This window comes from Callorhinus ursinus, unplaced genomic scaffold, assembly GCF_003265705.2.
Source record: "Callorhinus ursinus isolate GAN/ISIS: 27379988/994484 unplaced genomic scaffold, GSC_fseal_2.0 scaffold4, whole genome shotgun sequence".
Taxonomy (NCBI): Eukaryota; Metazoa; Chordata; class Mammalia; order Carnivora; family Otariidae; genus Callorhinus; species Callorhinus ursinus.
In genome coordinates, this window is record NW_027397066.1 from 60786099 (window position 1) to 60805827 (window position 19729).

At 35.5% G+C, this 19729-nt stretch overlaps 1 protein-coding gene across 3 annotated transcripts in view; it reads right to left on the bottom strand.

The window, feature by feature from the left end:
- Nucleotides 1-845: 845 nt before the first annotated feature.
- Nucleotides 846-19729, bottom strand: part of NUP54 (nucleoporin 54) — a 31000-nt gene continuing 12116 nt past the window's right edge. For 2 of the 3 annotated variants that reach the window (XM_025887359.2, XM_073891798.1), the window contains 8 exons: nt 18027-18214; nt 16931-17127; nt 15571-15625; nt 15015-15108; nt 8199-8306; nt 4235-4354; nt 3648-3758; nt 846-1649 (listed from right to left, as the gene is read on the bottom strand). In XM_025887359.2, coding sequence (XP_025743144.1) covers nt 1521-1649; nt 3648-3758; nt 4235-4354; nt 8199-8306; nt 15015-15108; nt 15571-15625; nt 16931-17127; nt 18027-18214 — 1002 coding nt within the window. In that variant the 3' untranslated portion in view covers nt 846-1520. The remainder of the gene's footprint in view (nt 1650-3647; nt 3759-4234; nt 4355-8198; nt 8307-15014; nt 15109-15570; nt 15626-16930; nt 17128-18026; nt 18215-19729) is intronic. The other variant, XM_073891799.1, reaches the window with a different exon arrangement.

Below are 19729 nucleotides of genomic sequence, written 5' to 3' on the forward strand. Positions count from 1 at the left end.
TCTGTGCACTAGCATTTATGGCTCAATGAGTAAAACTTACCGGTTAGATCAACAACTCTTCCTAATATGAGGGTGTACAGAAGGACAGAAACTCCTCCTATACTCTGCTACATGGAAGAGAAGAATGGGATTGCCTGTTTTCTGGGCCCAGGAGAAAACACAAGGAAAGAGAAATTCCTCTTCCAGCACTGTTGGAATTGCAACGAATTGAGTAGGAAAGTATGACGGAAGAGGGTATTAACAAGTTTGCATGCCATCAGCTTGGCAAAAGTGGCTGCAAACTTGGCAGCTATCTTAGAATCAGAATCATTTCTAAAATTCCCAGTCTCCTAGACAACTTTACCTAGTTTGCAACTGGACAGATTAAATTCCTTCAGTGGGATCTGAAAGGATGACCTCTGGATATGTATCACACTCCTCACCATCCCCATAAACACAGTGGCAAGATTCATAGGCCTGTTTCTCAAAACACCTCTCATAAGCCAAAGCATCATACAGAAATGCAAAGTTAAAGCATTACTAGAGAGGCCAACATGCAGGCTAGGTTGAAGTCTAGTTAATTTCTGATTGTTCAAAAATCACTATCACATGATGTCTAATTCAGATTTTCTAGTGTTTTCAAATACTAATGATATATTAGGGAATTCTTTACTATAGATGATACTTGAAGTAAGCTTTATCTGCCATAAGCTAGTCAAAATATGTCAGCATTGATACATTTTCCTTAGGGAAAAATCAGACTTAAGACTGAAATTCTTGAATTGTGATTATGATTTAATACTTGTGAGGACATGGTTACTCTCCCATAGCCAAATAAAGCATCAGACAGAATTATATAAAAGTAATTACAATCAAGAATTTATTTTTCTTTTTTAGAAATAAAAAAGCCTAAACAAAAAAGTTGCAAAAATGATAAAATGTAATTCTGTTATATCCTAATCACTTGTGTGTTCTGTGAATTCCAAATAAGTAAAATAATATAAAAATATATTTTCAAATCTTTATAGAATGAAAGGAAAACCACATTAATCATTAAATACTCTTCGATTTCCTTTACTCTTCCCACAGATGAATTCACAAATATATAAAAACTGATGTACATTTACATTCTGAAGTACAAAGCTCCAACAGCCACGTAGTTATAGTTTATGTGCAAAGTAGGTATTTCATATTTACTTGCTATGGAAAGCGGAGTACAGGCTCAATGGAGAATAATCATTAAACACTGATTAGTTTTAAGAACAATGCCGTTGTCAAAATGTACAATGGTACATATTTTTGGTAATTATGTACTTGTAAAGAATAGCTTTCAGGTATAAATCTTTCAAAGGCTATCTTTGAAGAGCTGTGAAGTCGATGTCATTTCAGATTTGATGAAAAGTAATTTGTCAGTAACTCCTCAAAAGCCAGGAGAGGATTGTTTCCCTTTTTTCTCCCTCCATGTGGTCAGTTTCATTCTTAAGGAAGGTCTGATGTAGCAAGATACATTTCACAAACCCTTAACATAGGTTTGCGAATTGTCAACTGAAAACACCACCTCTGATGTGGATGGTTTCATTCAATCCATGTTCTACCAACTTTATATCTTCTAGGTCATCTTTTATGATGCTAATCAAGTGGCTAAGGCCTTCCTGTTGTTGTTTCAAATGCTAGAAGGAATTAAAAAAATAATACGTTAATCTATTAAAGTGCAAGTTACCCACAGGAATAAGGACTTTTCACTATTTTACTAGCAATACAGCACTTAATAGCTGCTCTAAGTATAGTGCACATGCATAGACATTCATACTACATCTTTTGCTAACATTTCTATGAACTACTATAACATACTGTAAATCAAATGAATATCTTCAACAGAAATTTTACAGAAGATGCAGATTTTATATTAAAATGGAATGCAAGAAGGTACCCGAATATAGATGACTAGCAAAATAATCATTCTGTAAACTGAATTTTCATGTTTTGAAGTATAAAGTATATAATAATAATGTGGTAACTACAATTGCCGACATTTTTTAAGTATCCAGGTGTTAAGGCAGTTTTTAGAGCCTCGCGGGTACTAAATAAGTTATTTAATATTCTTTTAAGCACGCTTTGGTGCTACAGATACAAAAATTGAGATGCAGGTAAGAAACTTGCTCAAGGTCCTAAACTAGGTGATGAGATGTGATTCAATCCCAAAATAATACACTGCTTTTCATTGTTTTAGGTAGGTGTTTATGTTATTCCAGATTTTACTGCATAAACTCTTTAATAAATAGTCCTTTACCTCAATATGCTGAAATCTTTCTCAGCTAATTTTATTGTAGATATTTACAATGGGATATAATCAAGTGTATACCTAAGTTCCCAAGAATCTAGGGGCCAAACTGGTCTTTTAACTGTATAAAATGACAATATCCATTCTAAAGCACATAATAAAATTGGATTTGTGGATGATAATTATAACCATCTAAAATCCTCAAGGCCATGCCAACAGGCCCACCAAATATGTTCTATAAAATTTACCATTTAGGTATCTTTAGATACAGTCAATGGTTATTTTTCATTAAACCAAACTGTATTTACACTAAAGAAAATAAGCTAGAGCACTACTTCCCAAGTTTTTCAAACCAAATGAGTCTAAAAGTGGTTGGAGTGGTTTTGGCCACCCCAACCTCTACCCAGGTCCCCTGAGGGGATCCATAACTGGACATATTCACAATTTATATGTAGCACATAGGTTGGGAATATGACATACAGCAGTTACTTCTCAGACTTCAGTGTACGTACAAATCACTGACCTTAAATAAAATGTAGATTAAGTAGGTACAGAGTAAGGACTGAGATTATGCCTAATGACCTCTCAAGTGCTGCTGCCGCCGCCACTATCACTGCCCCTTGAATAGCAGGGTCTTGGGAACTCTGTGCCTCTACTAACTGAATTCATCTTTTATTATAAAATAGACAAAACATTGAAATACTCATTTTAACCGTTCTTAAAAGTGTACAGTTCAGTAGCGTTAAGTATATTCACATTATACAAAAATCACCATAGTCTAACTTCAGAACTTTCATCTTCCCAAATAAATTCTGTACCTAATAAATATTCATCCCCCGCTCCCCCTCCCCTGGCAACCACCATTCTGTGAATTGTACTCTGCTGGGTATACTATAGAAGTGTAATTCTACAGTACGCGTCCTTTTAAAAATTGGCTTATTTCACTTGGCATAACATTTTCAGGATTCATCCATGTTGTAGTGAGTGTCAGAATTTCCTTTGGTTTTAAGGCTGAATAATATTCCACAATGTATATATACTGCATGTAGTTTATTCATCTATCTATGAACACTTGAGTTGCTTCCACATTTTGGCTACTGTGAATAATGCTAAGAACACAGATGTACAAATATCTAAGTCCCAGCTTTCAATTCTTCTAGGTGTATATCCAGAAGTAGAATTGCTGGATCACAGAGGCAGACAGAGGTTTAATTTTTTGAAGAACTGTTTTCCACAGCCACACCATTTTACATTGTCACCAGCAATGCATAAGGATTCTATTTTATTCACATCCTTGTCAACACTTGTTAGGTTTCTTTTTTGGGTAATAGCAGGCCTAACGGATGTGAAGTGAATTCACCTTTTTAAAAGATGCTACTGCACTTACCTGCTTGATTTCTCGTAACAGATCTGCATCGATGTAATACCTTTCCTCAGATTTGACTGCTCCGAAATGATTCTGCATCCTGATTTGGGACATCAGTTCATTTAGTCGGCCCTAAAAATAAGACCAAGTCAAATTACAACTGCTAACAACAGGTTTTCTTTTTTTAAGATTTCTTTGAGACTGTGTGCTTGCACGTGTGTGTTGGGGCAGAAGGAGAGGGAGAGAATCTCAAGTAGACTCCCCATTGAGCAGGGAGCCTGCCACAGGGCTCAATCTCATGACCCTGAGATCATGAGCTAAAATGAAGAGTCGGACACTTTACTGACTGAGCCACCCAGGCGACCCGAGAGAATCTTCTTTTTTTTAAAAGGATGGGTACTACTCTAATAAAGTTACCTAATTCTCCCTCTGTCCATTATGTGAAACAGTAACACAAGCCAAAAACAACATTAAGAGTCTACTTTAGAAGGGAAGTTTTGATTAAAGAGAGCAAAATATTTAATAAAAATTAAAAAAATAAAAATAAATACAAAATTCCTTTTTTGAAGACTAGCAAATTCTAGCTTTATGGTCTTACAAATGCCTACCTTAAACTGCGTAGGTGCATTCAGTTCACACTGAATTGTATCTAGCTGAACTCGCAATTGTTCTTCATCAGCTTGGATGGCATACCCACTCTTCCTCTGAATTTCCTGTTTGATTAGGACCTATATAAAGAAAACCCACCAACAATACCAATAGAATCATGATTTTCTTTTTAGTTGTGTAATATTATTACAGTCAGTTGTTGAAAGAGACCAGCTGAGAATCTTAAGAGTTCAAGATTTGAATTAGGTTTGCCCATTTTTATCTGGCAGTCTACGTTAGTATATCGATATATGCCTGTAATGTTTTTAATGCCTGCATAATTTTCCATGCATTAATAACTAGTAATTTATTGTTATTCTTATTGAGGGGTATATATTTTGTTCCTAGTTTTGATATTATAAATACTGTAATAAACATTTATATATATATAGATAGATTCGCTGATATAGAACCCACCGCCCCCAAGAATAAAACTGCTGGATTCTTTTAAAAGCATGTTTTCAGTCTAACAGAAGTTGCTAAATTGTTTCACAAACAATTTAGATTCATAAGCCACATGAGGGTATCCTTTTCCCCACATGCCAATCAGCAATAAGTTGTTTAAATTTTTCCCAAACTAATGAGTATAAATGGAACCCACATTTTTTTCTTTAATCTGCACTTCCCTGAAAGTTAAAGGAGCATCTTTTAATAGTGAAGAACTACTTTGCATTTGCTCTTCGGTGAAGTGCCTTTACACATTCTTTACCCATATTTCACTTGGGTTTTTTGGCCAGAATTAAAGGATCTCTTTGTATAATATGAATAATCAGTGCCATTTGCAAATTCAATTTTCTTTTTCTGGTATCTGTCACATGACTATTAACAAATGGCTTCTGGTATCTTTTGCTACAGAAAATTTTCTAATTATTTAGCCAATTTTGTTTTATAGTTCCTGGCTTTCTGGCCAAAAATCTCTCCAATCCCTAGGGCTGTGTGTGTAACTTCATAAATTTGTTAAATCTCTTTAATCCACCTATTTTTGTCTATGGTAAAATACAGCAGTCCATTTTTTTCCCCTAGACAGCCAGTTACTCTAGCATTATTTATTAAATAAACCAACTGAAATACTACCACTTTGTCACACTAAGTTTTAAGGTATACTGGCATCTATTTCTGGATTCTCTATTCTGTTCTATTATTTTTATTGTCCAATTCTGTGCCAATCCCACACTGATTTGTTATAGAACCTTTAAAATAGATTCTAAAATCTGACAAGTCCCCCTCACTATTTTGTTCCCTCAAAAGCTGTTCTCAAAAAACACTTACCCTTCTTTATGAACTGAAAGATTTTAATCAAGTCTTTAAAAGTTGTGTTTTCTAACCTTATTAAATGAATAGTAAATCTCATCTAAGAATATGGTTTATATGTCTATTTGTAAAGACTATCTCACATTTTACTTCCCTCAAATTTATTCCTGAGTATTTTACAATTTTTCATCATAGTAAATGGAATATTTTCCTATTTCCACTAATAGTATAAAGAAATGCTGGTTTTTATACGTTTATCTTGTATCTAGCCATCTTACCATATTCTATGTTTTCTTCCCCTTGAGTTTTCTAGATACGCCATCAAGTCATTAGCAAAAAGAAAATCTCTTCCAATGTTTGTTAACTTACTTACCTATTCATTATATTTATGAAAACCTCCAAGATAACAATAATATTGGGTATTGCTTTCTGAAATATGATTTTAGTGCTTTGCTTCTTTGAATTTTTGCTAAAGTCTTTACCGTATTTTTTTCTTTAATGCATTGATCATGATAAATTATATGCTGATAGATTTCCTGTTATAAAACCAACCCTGCATTCCTGAAATAAACCTTACTTAGTCACAGTATATTCCTACAGAATTTGATAAATAGTTCACATCTTTTTGCTTGTATTTCATTTAAAACTACTGCACTTCTGTTGTTTTGGTCATATTTATTGAGGTATAATCCACATATAACAAAATCCACCCATTTTAGGTGTACAGTTACCATGAATCTTGATAAAGTCATGTTACCATCGCCACAATCAAGATACAGAACATTTTCATTTACTCCTTGTAGCCACTCCTCTCCCCTGACTACCTGCCCCTCGCAACTATGGATCTGTTATCTGTCTCTAGTTTTGTTTTTTGCATAACATCATAAAAACAATTATGTCATATGTAGCCTTTAAATCTGGCTGCTTTCATGTAGCATAATTTGTATCTTTATTTATAAGAAGTATCTGTTAACAGATTTTTATTTTGGGGTACCAAAAGCAGATGTAAAATAGTGTAGCTGCTCTGGAAAACAGTTTTTAGCAGTTCTTCAAAACGTTAAACATAGTTACCATATGATCAAGCAATTCCAATCCTAGGTTTATGTACCCAAGAAAATGAAAGCACACATCCACACATTTGTACACAAATGTTAATAGCAACATTAATAATAACCAAACAGGGGAAACAACCAAAATGTTTATCAACTGATGAATAGATTAAAAATGTGGTATATTCATATAATGGAATATTATTCAGCAATAAAAAGGAAATATGATTATATGCTACAACACAGATGAACCTTGAAAACACTATGCTACATGAAAGAAGCCAGTCACAAAAGACCACATCTCATGATTCCATTTACATGAAATGTCCAGAATAGGCAAATCCATAGAGACAGAAAGTGGTTGCCTGGGGCTGGGGGGTTCGGGATGAAATGGGGAGTGACTGCTAATAGGGATGAAGCTTCTTTTTAGGGTGATGAAAATGTTCAAAAATTGTGGCCATGTTGCACAGACTAAATGTACTAGAAACCACTGAATTGTATACTTTAAATGGGTGTATTGTATGGCTGGTGAATTTTACCTCAAAGTGATTTTAAAAAACAGGGAGATGGTCTATATATTTTTCCTTTTGTTTAGAATAACAACAACTTTGGAATTAGCTCTTTAGTGGTTATACAAAGTTCAGCAATTAAACTATCTGGCCTTGGTATTTTTCCATGGTTGATATTTAGTAAGTTTCTCAATTGTTTCTATAGTATTGGTCTATTTAAGATTTTTGCATCTCTTGTAGATGATTTTTTAGCAAAATTAAAATCAGCAAAATTAAGCTATTTTCTCTAGCTCCCAAATTTGTTGCCCTGAATTTCATAAAGTATTTTCTCATTCTATCCTGTCTTATCTATAAGTAATATTTCCTTTCTCACTAATTTTTCTTTTCCTCCTTCAGACTCATATTTAGCTATTTTAAAACATCTTTTCAAAGAAACAGCTTTCAATTTATTTTCTGTACTATGATTAATTTTCTTGTTTCACTCATTTCATATCTTTATTTCTCTTACTGGCTTCTCCTTGATAGTCTTTCTAACTTCATGAGTACTAGGTTCCTTACTTGTTGCATTTTAAAAAGAAGGCTTAAAGGCTATAAATTTTACTCTGCCTACAGCTCTTGCTGTATTCCACGGATTCTGACACGTAATGGATCTGTCTTCATGATAGTTTATAATTTCAATTATTGTTGCTGTTCATGCTTTTATTCCCTCTGTTAATTTTGAAGTTCTATTGTTGTTTTTCATCCTATTGTTTTCATTAATGGTTATACTCCCTTTTCTAGCACTGAAAAATCAAGTATTTTTTTTTCTACTACTTTTATGAAAACTGGATGTTAGTGATCTGATACAGGCTTTCTTTGCACCAAGATGATTTATTTCTTCACTGCTTCTACCCTCTCAATAAGATGTGAATTTTAGAATATATTTACTTTCTTCACCCACTCCTGTGAGACCTCTCCTCCATCTTCCAAGTTTTACTGAGAAAGTTTGGTACTTTCAGTTTCAAGTTACTATTACTTCCTTTCAGTATGTTTTTCTCTATTCCAAAAAAATCTCTATTAAGCACTGTCTCACATACCGTCTTAAACTGTTCAAAAAATTTTTTCCAAATTACTACCTGTAAGGTTCTATGGGAAAGGTCCATGAGTTTCCTCTTATATTGTGCAATTTTGGCCATAGTTGTAGTTTGATTCTTCTGTAATTCACTAATATCTTCAGATATGATCTGTTTTTTAAAAGAAAGTTTTGAAGTATAGACATCACAAATATTTATCAGGTTTATCTATATGCAAAGTCTAATTCTAAAATGAGACAGATTCATCTCTCAAAATATAAACTCTTTAAATCTGCCTTCTATTTCTTCCCCTTTGTGCATCTAAAAATTAAAAAGTAGCACTCAAAGGTTTCTTAAGAGCTCTAGGAAATTTAGTGATGAGGCGAAGTGCACAGAAAAATAAAACATATACTTCAGAAATAAGGATTATTTTTAGTAATATTAACAACCAGCCCATGAATGGAAAAAGTTAATAGCTATAGTGACATCCAGGAGTGGCATTAATAGACAATTAAATCTAACTACTTCTGGAAAGTATAGTATACTCCAGTATTAACTGCTGCACAATACTTGAGAGGGACTGATGAGAGTGCAGGGGGAAAGGAAGGATATTAATCATACAACCAAATACGTTTTTATGCCTCTGCATCTTGGATTTGCTCTTTGCCTGGTCTGAAAGCATACTGTTCTGCCTTATGAAGTCTTAACCTTACAGATGGGAGTTAAATCTGATTTAACAAAAGCTACCCAACCTAAATTAATCCCATAATTGTTCCTATCATAATTAATCATTCTTCGGCACTGGCTTATATTAAGAGGTTATAAGAAAGAGGGAAGATTGTGCAAGACATATTTTAGTATGTCCACCTGGACATGTCACCTTTTAAGGAAACTTTCCAGTGACAGGTCATGCTGAAGGAACAAAAATAGGTAGCCATGTTTTATACTATGTAACCTAGGCACTCCCCCCACCCCCCGCCCCAGTTCTGAGAAGTTGGCAGGCTTCCAGACACGAAAGAATATAGTGGTCTTCTAAACCAGCAATAACTAAGAAAAAATGGAAATGTTACCATTCAGTATTTATTCACAAACACTAAAATAATCTAGGCATTAACCCAAGGAAGAATGCACGAGGTTTTTAAGGAAATCAGAGGGGGAGATGAACCACGACAGACTATGGACTCCGGGAATCAAACTGAGGGTTCTAGAGGGGAGGGGGGTGGGGGGATGGGTTAGCCTGGTGATGGGTATTAAGGAGGGCATGTATTGCATGGAGCACTGGGTGTTATATGCAAACAATGAATCATGGAACACTACATCAAAAACTAATGATGTACTGTATGGTGACTAACATAATAAAAATAAAGTATTTAGAACTGTTTCGAAGGACAGTACCTCAATGAGTAAAGACCTGAATGAGTAAAGAAATGTAACATGTTCACGGTGGAATAACTTATTAAGATTCAGTTCTCTACAAATAATATGTTTAATGCAATTCCAACTAAAATTCTAGCATTTTGACAAACTGATCTAACACTGTTAATAGAACAGTAAAGATCCATAAAGATGCCACAACTCTGAAACAAAGAATCAGATTCACTATCACACGCTGAAATACACTACCAAGCCACTGATTAAAGAACAGAATACATCATATATATATATTTACATATGGGGACCTGAGAGGATAAATGCTCTGATAAATCACTGGGGGAAAATAACACTGATGTTATTTATGGATGACACTGGAAAATCTGACCCACTAAAGAAAAATAAGGTTGGGTTCATACCACTTATTGTGCAAACTTGAACTCCATGAGGATAGAAGACCCAAATGTGGAAGGTTAAGCTCTAAAATATTAGGGAAAAAAAAATGTAGGAGACTCTCAGACCTTGGGGTAAAGAATGATTTCTTGAGCAAATTCCCAAAAAGAAAACAGGGCAAAATACTAGCGGATATTATTAAAGTTTTCTGTTCAACTAAGGACACTCTGCAGAGTTGGCAGAGAGATGAGAAAGTAGGAGATATCTGAACAATATAATCAGACTAGAGATTAAAATCCAGAGTAATGGTGAACTCCTGAAATTCAGTAAAGAAAAGTTAAGTGCAACAGAAAAACTAGCAAAAGATAGGAACAATTTTGATTTTGGACAAGATGGACTTAAGTATATGCTACTCTCTCTCTCCTATTGAATATAGCTATAAAACTTGAATGCATAGGCAACTATTTGAGGACTCTGAAAAATAAATAGTGGCAAGAGGATCGGGGAAGAAGACATGAATTTGAAGTACCACTGAACTGGTGGTGAGTTACCACTGTCTCCAACCTCTGGCATACCCCACTCTGGGTTCAACAAAGCCCAAAACTGTGAAGTGAGCATCATGCTTACAGCTCCAAGAAAAGTCTGTGTTAACACTGATGTTAGGAGATACACTGTAATATCTAGAAAAGGTTTCCTCAACTCCAGCACTACAGCAGTCCTTCCTCATCCATGAGGGTTATGTTTTACAACCCCCAATGGACGCCTGAAACCATGGATAGTACCAAGCCTTATATTTACTATGTTTTTTCTTATATAAACATACATATGATAAAGCCTCATTTATAAATTAGGCACATTAAGAAATTAACAATAGAACAATTATACTGTAATAAAATTACATGAATGTGGTCTCTCAAAATATCTTATTGTACTGTACTCACCACTGTTCTGATGATGATGTGAGATGATAAAATGCCTACCGGATAAGATGAAGCAAAGTGAATGACGTAGACATTGTGACATAGCACTAGGCTACTACTGTCCTTCTGATGATTCATAGATAGGGGTTCCAGATAGTGGTTGACCGTGGTAACTGAAACCACGGAAAGTGAAACCGTGGATAAGGGGGGACTACTGTATTAATTTGGGCGTGGTAATTGTTGCAGAGGCACTGATCAGCATCCTTGCCTCTACTTAGTAGATGCCTGTAGCACTCCCCCAGTTCTAACAACCCAACAAGTCCCTAGACATTGTCAAATGTGCCCTGGGGACAAAACACAACGCCCACACCCAGAGAGATGCCCTATGGCAATCAAAAAAAAAATTGTTGAAATGACAGTAAGTTAAAAACAATGCTAAAAAGTGTCCCAAAAAACCCAAAAGGCAGAAAAGAGGAAACCACAGATCTTCAAAATACATGAAGCAAAAACTGACAGAATTGCAAGAAAAAGACAAATCCACAGTTGTAGCTGGAGATTCCCAATTCTCCTCTCAGAACTAGTAAACACAAAAATCAACAAGAATAAAGAACTTGAACAATCTACCAACCAGATCTCACTAACAGAAAACTCCACCCAAGAACAGCATTCTCCACATTCTTTTCAAAGGCATGTGGGTTAAAAACCTTAAAATAATTGAAATCATACAAAGTTCTCTGACCATAATAGAACTAGACTAGAAATCAACGAGCAAAAGGAGAATCTCCAAACATGTAGAAATGAAACATACTTCTAAATAATCTATTAATCAAAAAAATTCAACAGATAGAACTTTCAAGTGAAATTAGAAAATATTTTGAATGTATCAGAGATGAAAATATGACATCAAAATCTGTGGGATTTAAAGCAGTGCTTAGAAGGAAAAAAAGTCTCAAATTCATAACCTAAAGCTGCTACCTAAAGGAACCAGAAAAAGAAAAAAATAAACCCAAAGCAAGCAGAACAAAGAAAATGGTTAAAAACAGAAATGAAATTATAAACAGAATACTAGAGAAAAAGTAATGAGACCAAAAACTTGGTTCTTTGATAAGATCAACAAAATTGACAAACCTCTAAGACTAACAAAAATAAAGAGAGGTAATAGCTTCTTTGATCTTATTTTGAAGAACTTTGGTCATACCCAATTTACAGTACTGTGGCAACTCATTTTAAAAATGATGCTGATAAATCCAGTGTGTCCAGCCCAAGATAATGAAGGCTCTGGAAATCATGTCACATGAAAAACCATGCTTAAGTTTATAGCCAGAGAAGAGAATAATAAAAAGGAAGAAATGATTACGATGTTCAAATATCTGTAATGCTATCATAGGAAGCACAGTGATCACCTACAAATCAATGCCAGAGAAAATGGGTTTAAGTTATACCAAGGCAGATACTGGATCAATGTAAATAAGAGAATTTATATCAATTAGCTGACAATGAAATCAATAGCTGGCTTATAAAGCAGTAAGTTTTTCACTATTCAGTCTGAATGAGTATGGTATCAGAAATTCCACATAAGAGAATTTGGAGGTTACCTTTAAGAACCATTGAGGATATTAGGTAGATTTAAGCATTCAATAATTTAAGTGTGCTTCATTAATCTACAATTATACTATGCCAACAAAAAGAATCACAACTATAGCCTTCATTTTGGTAAGGCCTCATAAATACGTGTTTAAGAAAATAATATGCGAGAGGCAGCTGGGAAGATGGCGGAGTAGGAGGACCCTGGGCTCACCTCTTGCCGCGTCGCCGCCTAGAGAAAACCCATGTCGGCATAAATAACCCAGAAAGCAGCCCGAAAACTGACAGAACAGACTCTCCGCAGCCCGGCATAGACAAGAGACTAGAGCGAAGCAGATCCACCTCCTCCGATCGCTCTTAGTAAGATCCCATCAAAGTGGTGCCACAAGCCTGGCAGTGTGCGTGCGGCCCAGACAAGGTCAGCACCACTCCAAAGTGAGTCCTGCTCCAGGGAGAGGGGAAGATAACCACACACCAGTCTGATAGTGACCCCAGCAGTGGGCTGGGGGCAGGCAGTGGGTCTGAGTGCAGGCCCCACCCACCAACAAAAGCTCCTCAGGGGACTACACAGGGACAGTGCCTGCAGTTTGGTGCTACTGCATCTCCAGCAAACGCCTGGTCTGACTCAACTCAAGCCCAAGGCATCCTCAGACCGGCCCACTAACAACACGGGCACCAGATTCTGCCCACAACAGGCAGAGAGCCACTTTAGACTGGACTGAAGGCAAACACAGCTCCGCCACAACGACAGGACACCCCTGTAGCAACACACATAGGAGACACCCCTGACGCACCATTTTCTGGTGAAAAGGAGACATTGTGCTGCAGGACCTCTTCTTCATAAAGCCACTACTTTCAAGTGCGGGAGATGCAGGTGTCTTTCCTAACACATAGAAACAGACACAGCAATAGACAGAATGAGGAGACAGAGGAGTATGTCCCAAATGAAAGAGCGGAACAAAATCAGAGCAAGAGACCTAAACAAAATGGAGATAAGTAATATGTCTGATAGCAAATTTAAAGTAATGCTCATAAAGATACACACTAGAATTGAGAAAGGAGTGCAGGACCTCCGTGAGACCCTCCACCAAGAGATAGGAGATATAAAAAAGAACCAGTTAGAGCTATTGGACTCACTAGATGGAAATAAAAATAGACCACCTGCAATAAATAGCAAACAAGAGGAAGTAGAAGAACGGATCAGCCACCTGGAGGACAGAGTAATGGAAAGTAATCAAGCTGAGAGGATGGGAGGGGGAAAAAAATATGCAAAATGAGAACAGACCCAGGGAACTCAGTGACACTGCCAAGCATAACAGTTGCATGATAGGGACCCCAGAAGGAGAAGAGCAAGAAAAGGTGGCAGATTTGTCTGAAGAAATAATAGCCGAAAACTTCCTGAATCTGGGGAAGGAAAGAGAAATCCAGATCCAGGAGGCACAGACAGCCCCCAACAAAACCAACCCAAAGAGGTCTGCACCCAGACACAAAGTAAATAAGATGGCCAAAAGTAGTGAGAAAGAGGGAATTTTAAAAGCAGCAGAGAAAGGAAAGCAGTGACATACAAGGGAAACCCTATACAGCTATCAGTGGGTTTTTCAGCAGAAACTTTGCAGTCCAGAAGGGAGTGGCATGATAAATTCCAAGTGCTAAAAGAAAAAAATCTACAGCCAAGAATACTCTATCCAGCAAGGCTTTCATTCAGAATAGAAGGAGAGATAGTTTCCCAGAAAAATAAAAGTTAAAAGCAAAACCAGCCACGTCCCCATCACACATGGATGCCATTGGCCTGTGGGTCCCAAATTCATAGTCTAGCCGCCCTCCTGCCTAAGTCAGCATGCACAGCCTGCCACCTGCTCAATGCCAAGTCAACACACCTTCCCCTCAAATTCCAGCCCCTGTGCTGGGTTGTGCACAAAAGTGGGCATAATTATAACAGCAGAATGAAGCAACCCAAATAGTGACACTAATTCTGTGCAATATATAATGGATAAAAGGAGTGTGCTAGGCTGAGAACATCTCCAACAAGCACATCAAAGGACAATACATACAGCATGATTCTGGTTAGTAAAAGAAACAAACCCGGGAAAAATAAAATAAGATGAAAACAGAGAGGGAGACAAACCGTAAGAGACTCTTAACTATAGGAAACAGTGTTGCTGGAGGGGAGGTGGAGGGGGGAATGGGGTAACTGGGTGAGGAGCATTAAGGAGGGCACTTGATGGAATGAGCACTGGGTGTTATATGCAACTGATGAATCACTGTCTACCTCAGAAATTAATAATACACTATATGTTAATTAATTGACTTTAAATTAAAAAAAAGAACTCCCCCCAAATAATAGTATGCATTCCCTGGCTGGAAATGGAAATAACAGCCTAATAGCAATGCTAAGCCAACAATTCTAATTTCTTTGTTAAAATATACCAAATCAGATTTACATGATTTTGGAGGCTGTATATTAAGTAGCTACACAAAACTATAATTGTTAATTTGCACATAACACTATATTGTTTCCCTCTAAGATATAACAGTAATCCACATGGTAAAAAGAATTGTCTGTAATCTCTTTTACTATTCCCAGAGGCAGAGAATGAAGCTAAATGCTTACATCTAATCTGGTCTGATGCTGCTTAGTCATCTGATCTTGAACCTTCAGTCTTCGAAGAAGTTCTTTGAAACCCACCATGGGTACAGGAATTAACCTGAAGAAATCCAAGTGGTCAATTATCAGACCTTAAGCTTTTTACTGTTATTACAAAGTACAAGAAATTAGGGTTTTTCACAATAACATTCATGTAATTTCACAATAAATTTCTAGGGTTCAAAGGCAGATCAATGACTATGAAATCAACAGTGTTAAATCAGATTTTATTCAACTTTATTTTACAAATGAGGAAATAAAGTGCAGTCAAAAATTATACTTTTAAAGACAAGTATAATTAGGGGAGTGATACTCAGATTTCAAGGTTTTCACCATTTTATACGGCCTTATCAGTCAACATTTTTTTTTTTTTTTTTTAAGTAGGCTCCCATGCCCAACCTGGGACCTGAACTTATGGCCCTGAGATCAAAAGTTCCATGCTCGACCAACTGAACCAGCCAGGGGTCAACATTCTTTAGCAAATTTTAGTCCTTATATGAAAATAAGATGAAGGTATACTTACTTTTCAGAATCAGGGTTATCCACCTTGGCTTGTTCCCAGATAATAGGATCAACACCTACCAAAAAGAAGAAATATTTTTTCTGAAAAAAACTATTCTCTGTTTTTATATTTGTATGGGAGAGGCCTTCCTAAAGAAGCTGTAATGAAAAATGACTATTCAATATGACCACTACAAAAGTGAAAAGTTTTGTAGGATAAGCTTAAAAAAAAAAAATTCCTGAAAGGAAATATCTACAATCTATAGGATAATACATTAACCTCCAGAATATAGAAAGCGCTCCTATAAATCAGGAAGGAAGACAAAAACATCTAACAGAAAATGGGTAAAGGACATGAGATGTTAATTCACAAAAGATACAAACATGGCTAATAAACATATAAAAATATGCTCAACTGACTAGAAATCAGGGAAATGCTAATGAAAGTAAGTGATTTTTGCGTTCAGAATGGCAAAATTAAAAGAGACTGACAATCTCATTGCTGGCAAAAAAGGATCAAAATGAGAAAATATTAAAAAAGAGAAATATGAGAAAAAGATGACATTCCTGTTACAATGTGTACAACTTTCTTTGGAGAGCAATCTGGCAGTATCTAACAATACATAAAATATATATAATCTTAACTCAAAAATTTCATTACCAGAGATCTATTCTAAAATACATATCCACGTGTTCTAAGACATATTTATAGGGATGTTAATTATTGCATAGTTTATAATAATGAAAAAGTGGAAATGACATAGAAGTTAAGTGAAGTAAGGTACATCCATGGTATTCCATGTAGATTTTTAAAAAGAATATTTACTTTCATGTACTGATATGGGATGGGAAGTGCTATGAAATACTACAATTGAAAAGGCAAGTTGCAGTAAATGTACAATGCAGAATCCTTTTAAGGATTTCCATGTACATATGCCATATTAAAATCACAGATAAGGGACTAATAGAGTATAATAAATTAGTAGTAGTAGCTATTTCTGTGGAAAGGAGACAAAGAGGATCTGTAATACAGTCAATGTAGTTATGCCATTTACAATCTTTTTTGGTGAGAATACATTTATTTAGGTTTTACTTGAATGCTCAGGACAAGTTAGAAAAAAATAAAAATATTAAAAGTGAATTATCTTTGGGTAGATGGATTATGGATTATTTTTCTTTAGTTTGTCATTTCCCAACATTTCTAACAAGCATATTAGCTAGAGAATAAAAAAGCTAAATGCAAACATTCAAAACTTTGTCCCAAATTAGCAGACATGATAGACACTAGTTTTATTAATAACCAACTAACACCTTCCAAAAATAGAGGAAGCATATATACTTCTAAATCTTTAATTTCCTCAACTCTGTGACTAAAAACATACCAGCAGGAGGATTCTGTAAAAGTTGTTTGATTTGTGCAGGAGAAAGTTCAGTTCTAGTCATAGAAAGGGTTACACCAAGTTGCTGCAACTGTGTTTTTATATTAGTTTGTTCAAAATGGGCATATAGTGTTGTAGCTGGAACTCTTCTTGAAGTACCATTTGGAGAACGCTCAACAACATAAATGACAACTTCTGTCCTGGGGGAAAAATAACCAAGTTATAAAAGAGCACACAACTCATAGCTACAACTCAGTATCAGTGCAGCATGTGATTTTAGAAAGGTGCTAGCTGAATTCAGAAATTGTTGTTTTAGAAAATAGTATTCTCTTAAATTTTGCAAAATAAAGAACCTTACTTAATGTTATGTTCACTTGTAAATCAACTTAAATGATAAAGTTAAAATGAGACAGACATATAATATTTGTAAAAGGTTTGCTTCGCTGCAAAGTCCTATGTAAATGTTACTATCTTTTCCAGCATTGAGAAGTACTTTGGAGATTCTTTTGAAGCTTATCTGATCTCAGTTATTATATCTCACTAATAATAATTCTTCTAACCCAACATATCCCAAAGTAAATGTTTTTGCAACTAAGTATGAAAATTACACAGAAGACATAAGAAGTAAATGAATCATAGTTATTATCCATGAATGAACATGAACAGTAATCAGTTAAAACTTTCCAATAACGTCTTTGTGGCCTTTGATTTGCACACACAGCCATGATTAACATTTCTTTCTGTTTCTGAATGAAAAATCTAAGGAATTATTAGCATCTGGTAAGTTAAGAACTCCAAGATTAAGGGGCGCCTGGGTGGCTCAGTCAGTTAAATGTCTGACTCTTGATTTCGGTTCAGGTCATGATCTCAGGGTTGTGAGATCAAGCCCCGCATCTGGCCTTCGCACTGGGCGTGTAGCCTGCAAAATTCTCTCTCCCCACCTCACTCTGTCCCTCCTGCCTCTGAAAAATAAATAAATATAAAATAAAATAACTCCAAGATTAAGAAAAATGTTTTTAAACAAATGTTATAAATACCGAATAATCACTAGCTGAGTAACAACATTCTAAGATTTAATTTGTGCTTTATGTATACTTACTGATCATCTGGCAATGTTTTAATACCCTCTACATTTACAGTAAGGGTCTGGTTTCCTCCCAAAACTTTATGCAATGATTCTACCAACTGCTGTTGTTGGCTTCGAATATCTGTTTCTTTTTTGTTGAAAACTAAAACCACTAGCCCATCTTCATCTTTATTATTGGGCATACAACTATATCCTACTGCCTGTAGAATGACAAAAACAGTATCAAAACTATGTACAGATTTTACATCAGATGTTTAATATTAATACGTTAAATATCTGCTAAAACAGGGAAAACAGCTTAATGTCTGCTAATGAAGGAAATAATTATTCTTCCCACCACTCTGTGCCCTAGGTCATCACACAAGTATAAAGAGAAACTATTTTACCCAAGAATAATATAAACTTACAGTGAAATTAAAATTTCCTCTTCAACAGAGTAACCAAATAGCCTTCTCCTCTAAAAAACTTTGATATTCATTATTGTTGGGTGTTTCTGAACTCTGATGAAACAATTCCGCATATCATTATAAAAATGACTGCAAAACTCACGGACCAGGACCTAATTTATTTTACTATACTGACTTACAGAATGTTAAACTAAGTTTTAGATATACAAAGATATGATTACTATACTTTTTTTCTAAATATAAATACTTTAAAAGTAGAATAACACTGTCAACCTTACAATACTATAAAGAATGTCTACATCATTTTATGGTTTCATGTAATACAAAACTTTACAAAGCATGTTAGTTTTTAACATAATATTAAATATGACAGATTATACCTTTCTAAGGAATTACTCTTTTAGACAGAAGCCTTTTCTTTTGTCACCACTTAAAAAGCACCTTTTTAAAAAAGATCTTTTTTGGGGGGGAAGGGGAGAAGGACAGAGGGACTCTCCAGGAGACTCCCCACTGAGCAAAGAGCCCTATACAAGGTTGGATCCCGCGACTCTTAAGATCATGACTTGAGCCAAAATCAAGAGTCAGATGCTTAACTAACTGAGCTACCCAGGAGCCCAATAATCCACCTTTTAAAAAAGAATTCTAGTTCTCATTTTATCATATGTATGTTATATATCAACTTAAAAAAAAGTTCTATTCAACCTATGTCCACTGTATAGCTCTTAGTCACTAAAGTATAAAATTTCAACTATATACACTTAAAAATTCTTTTTGTTAGAGTGATGAGATAGAGAGATGTTCTTTAGTAAGATAAGCTAGTAACTTTTTGTTGTTTAACCATGTCGAGAAGGGTCTGATCCTTAGCCTTGCAGCTCCAAACACAAGCTTACGTACATATTGACTAGAGACTGACACAGGCAACAAAAAGTTTTTTTGTTTTTTGGTATTTTTTGCCACTGAAATGTGGCTAGGGTGCCTCGGTGGCTCAGTCGGTTGAATGTCTGACTCCTGGTTTTGGCTCAGGTCAGGATCTTAGGGTCGTGGGATCCAGCCCCAAGTCAGGCTCCGCCGTACTCGGAGAATCTGCTTGGGATTCTCTCATTCCCTCTGCTCCCCGCACACATGCGCTCTCTCTAGAAAATTATTAAATACATCTTAAAAAAAAAAGTAGCTGAAGTATAAACTGGATTGCAATACATTAGTTATTAAAAATATGCCATCAAGTTGACCTAAATACTCTTGACTGGCTGATGAAACAATCTCTGAGAAGCCAAATTCAAATGAGAAGGTTGTTTGGTAGGCATGGAA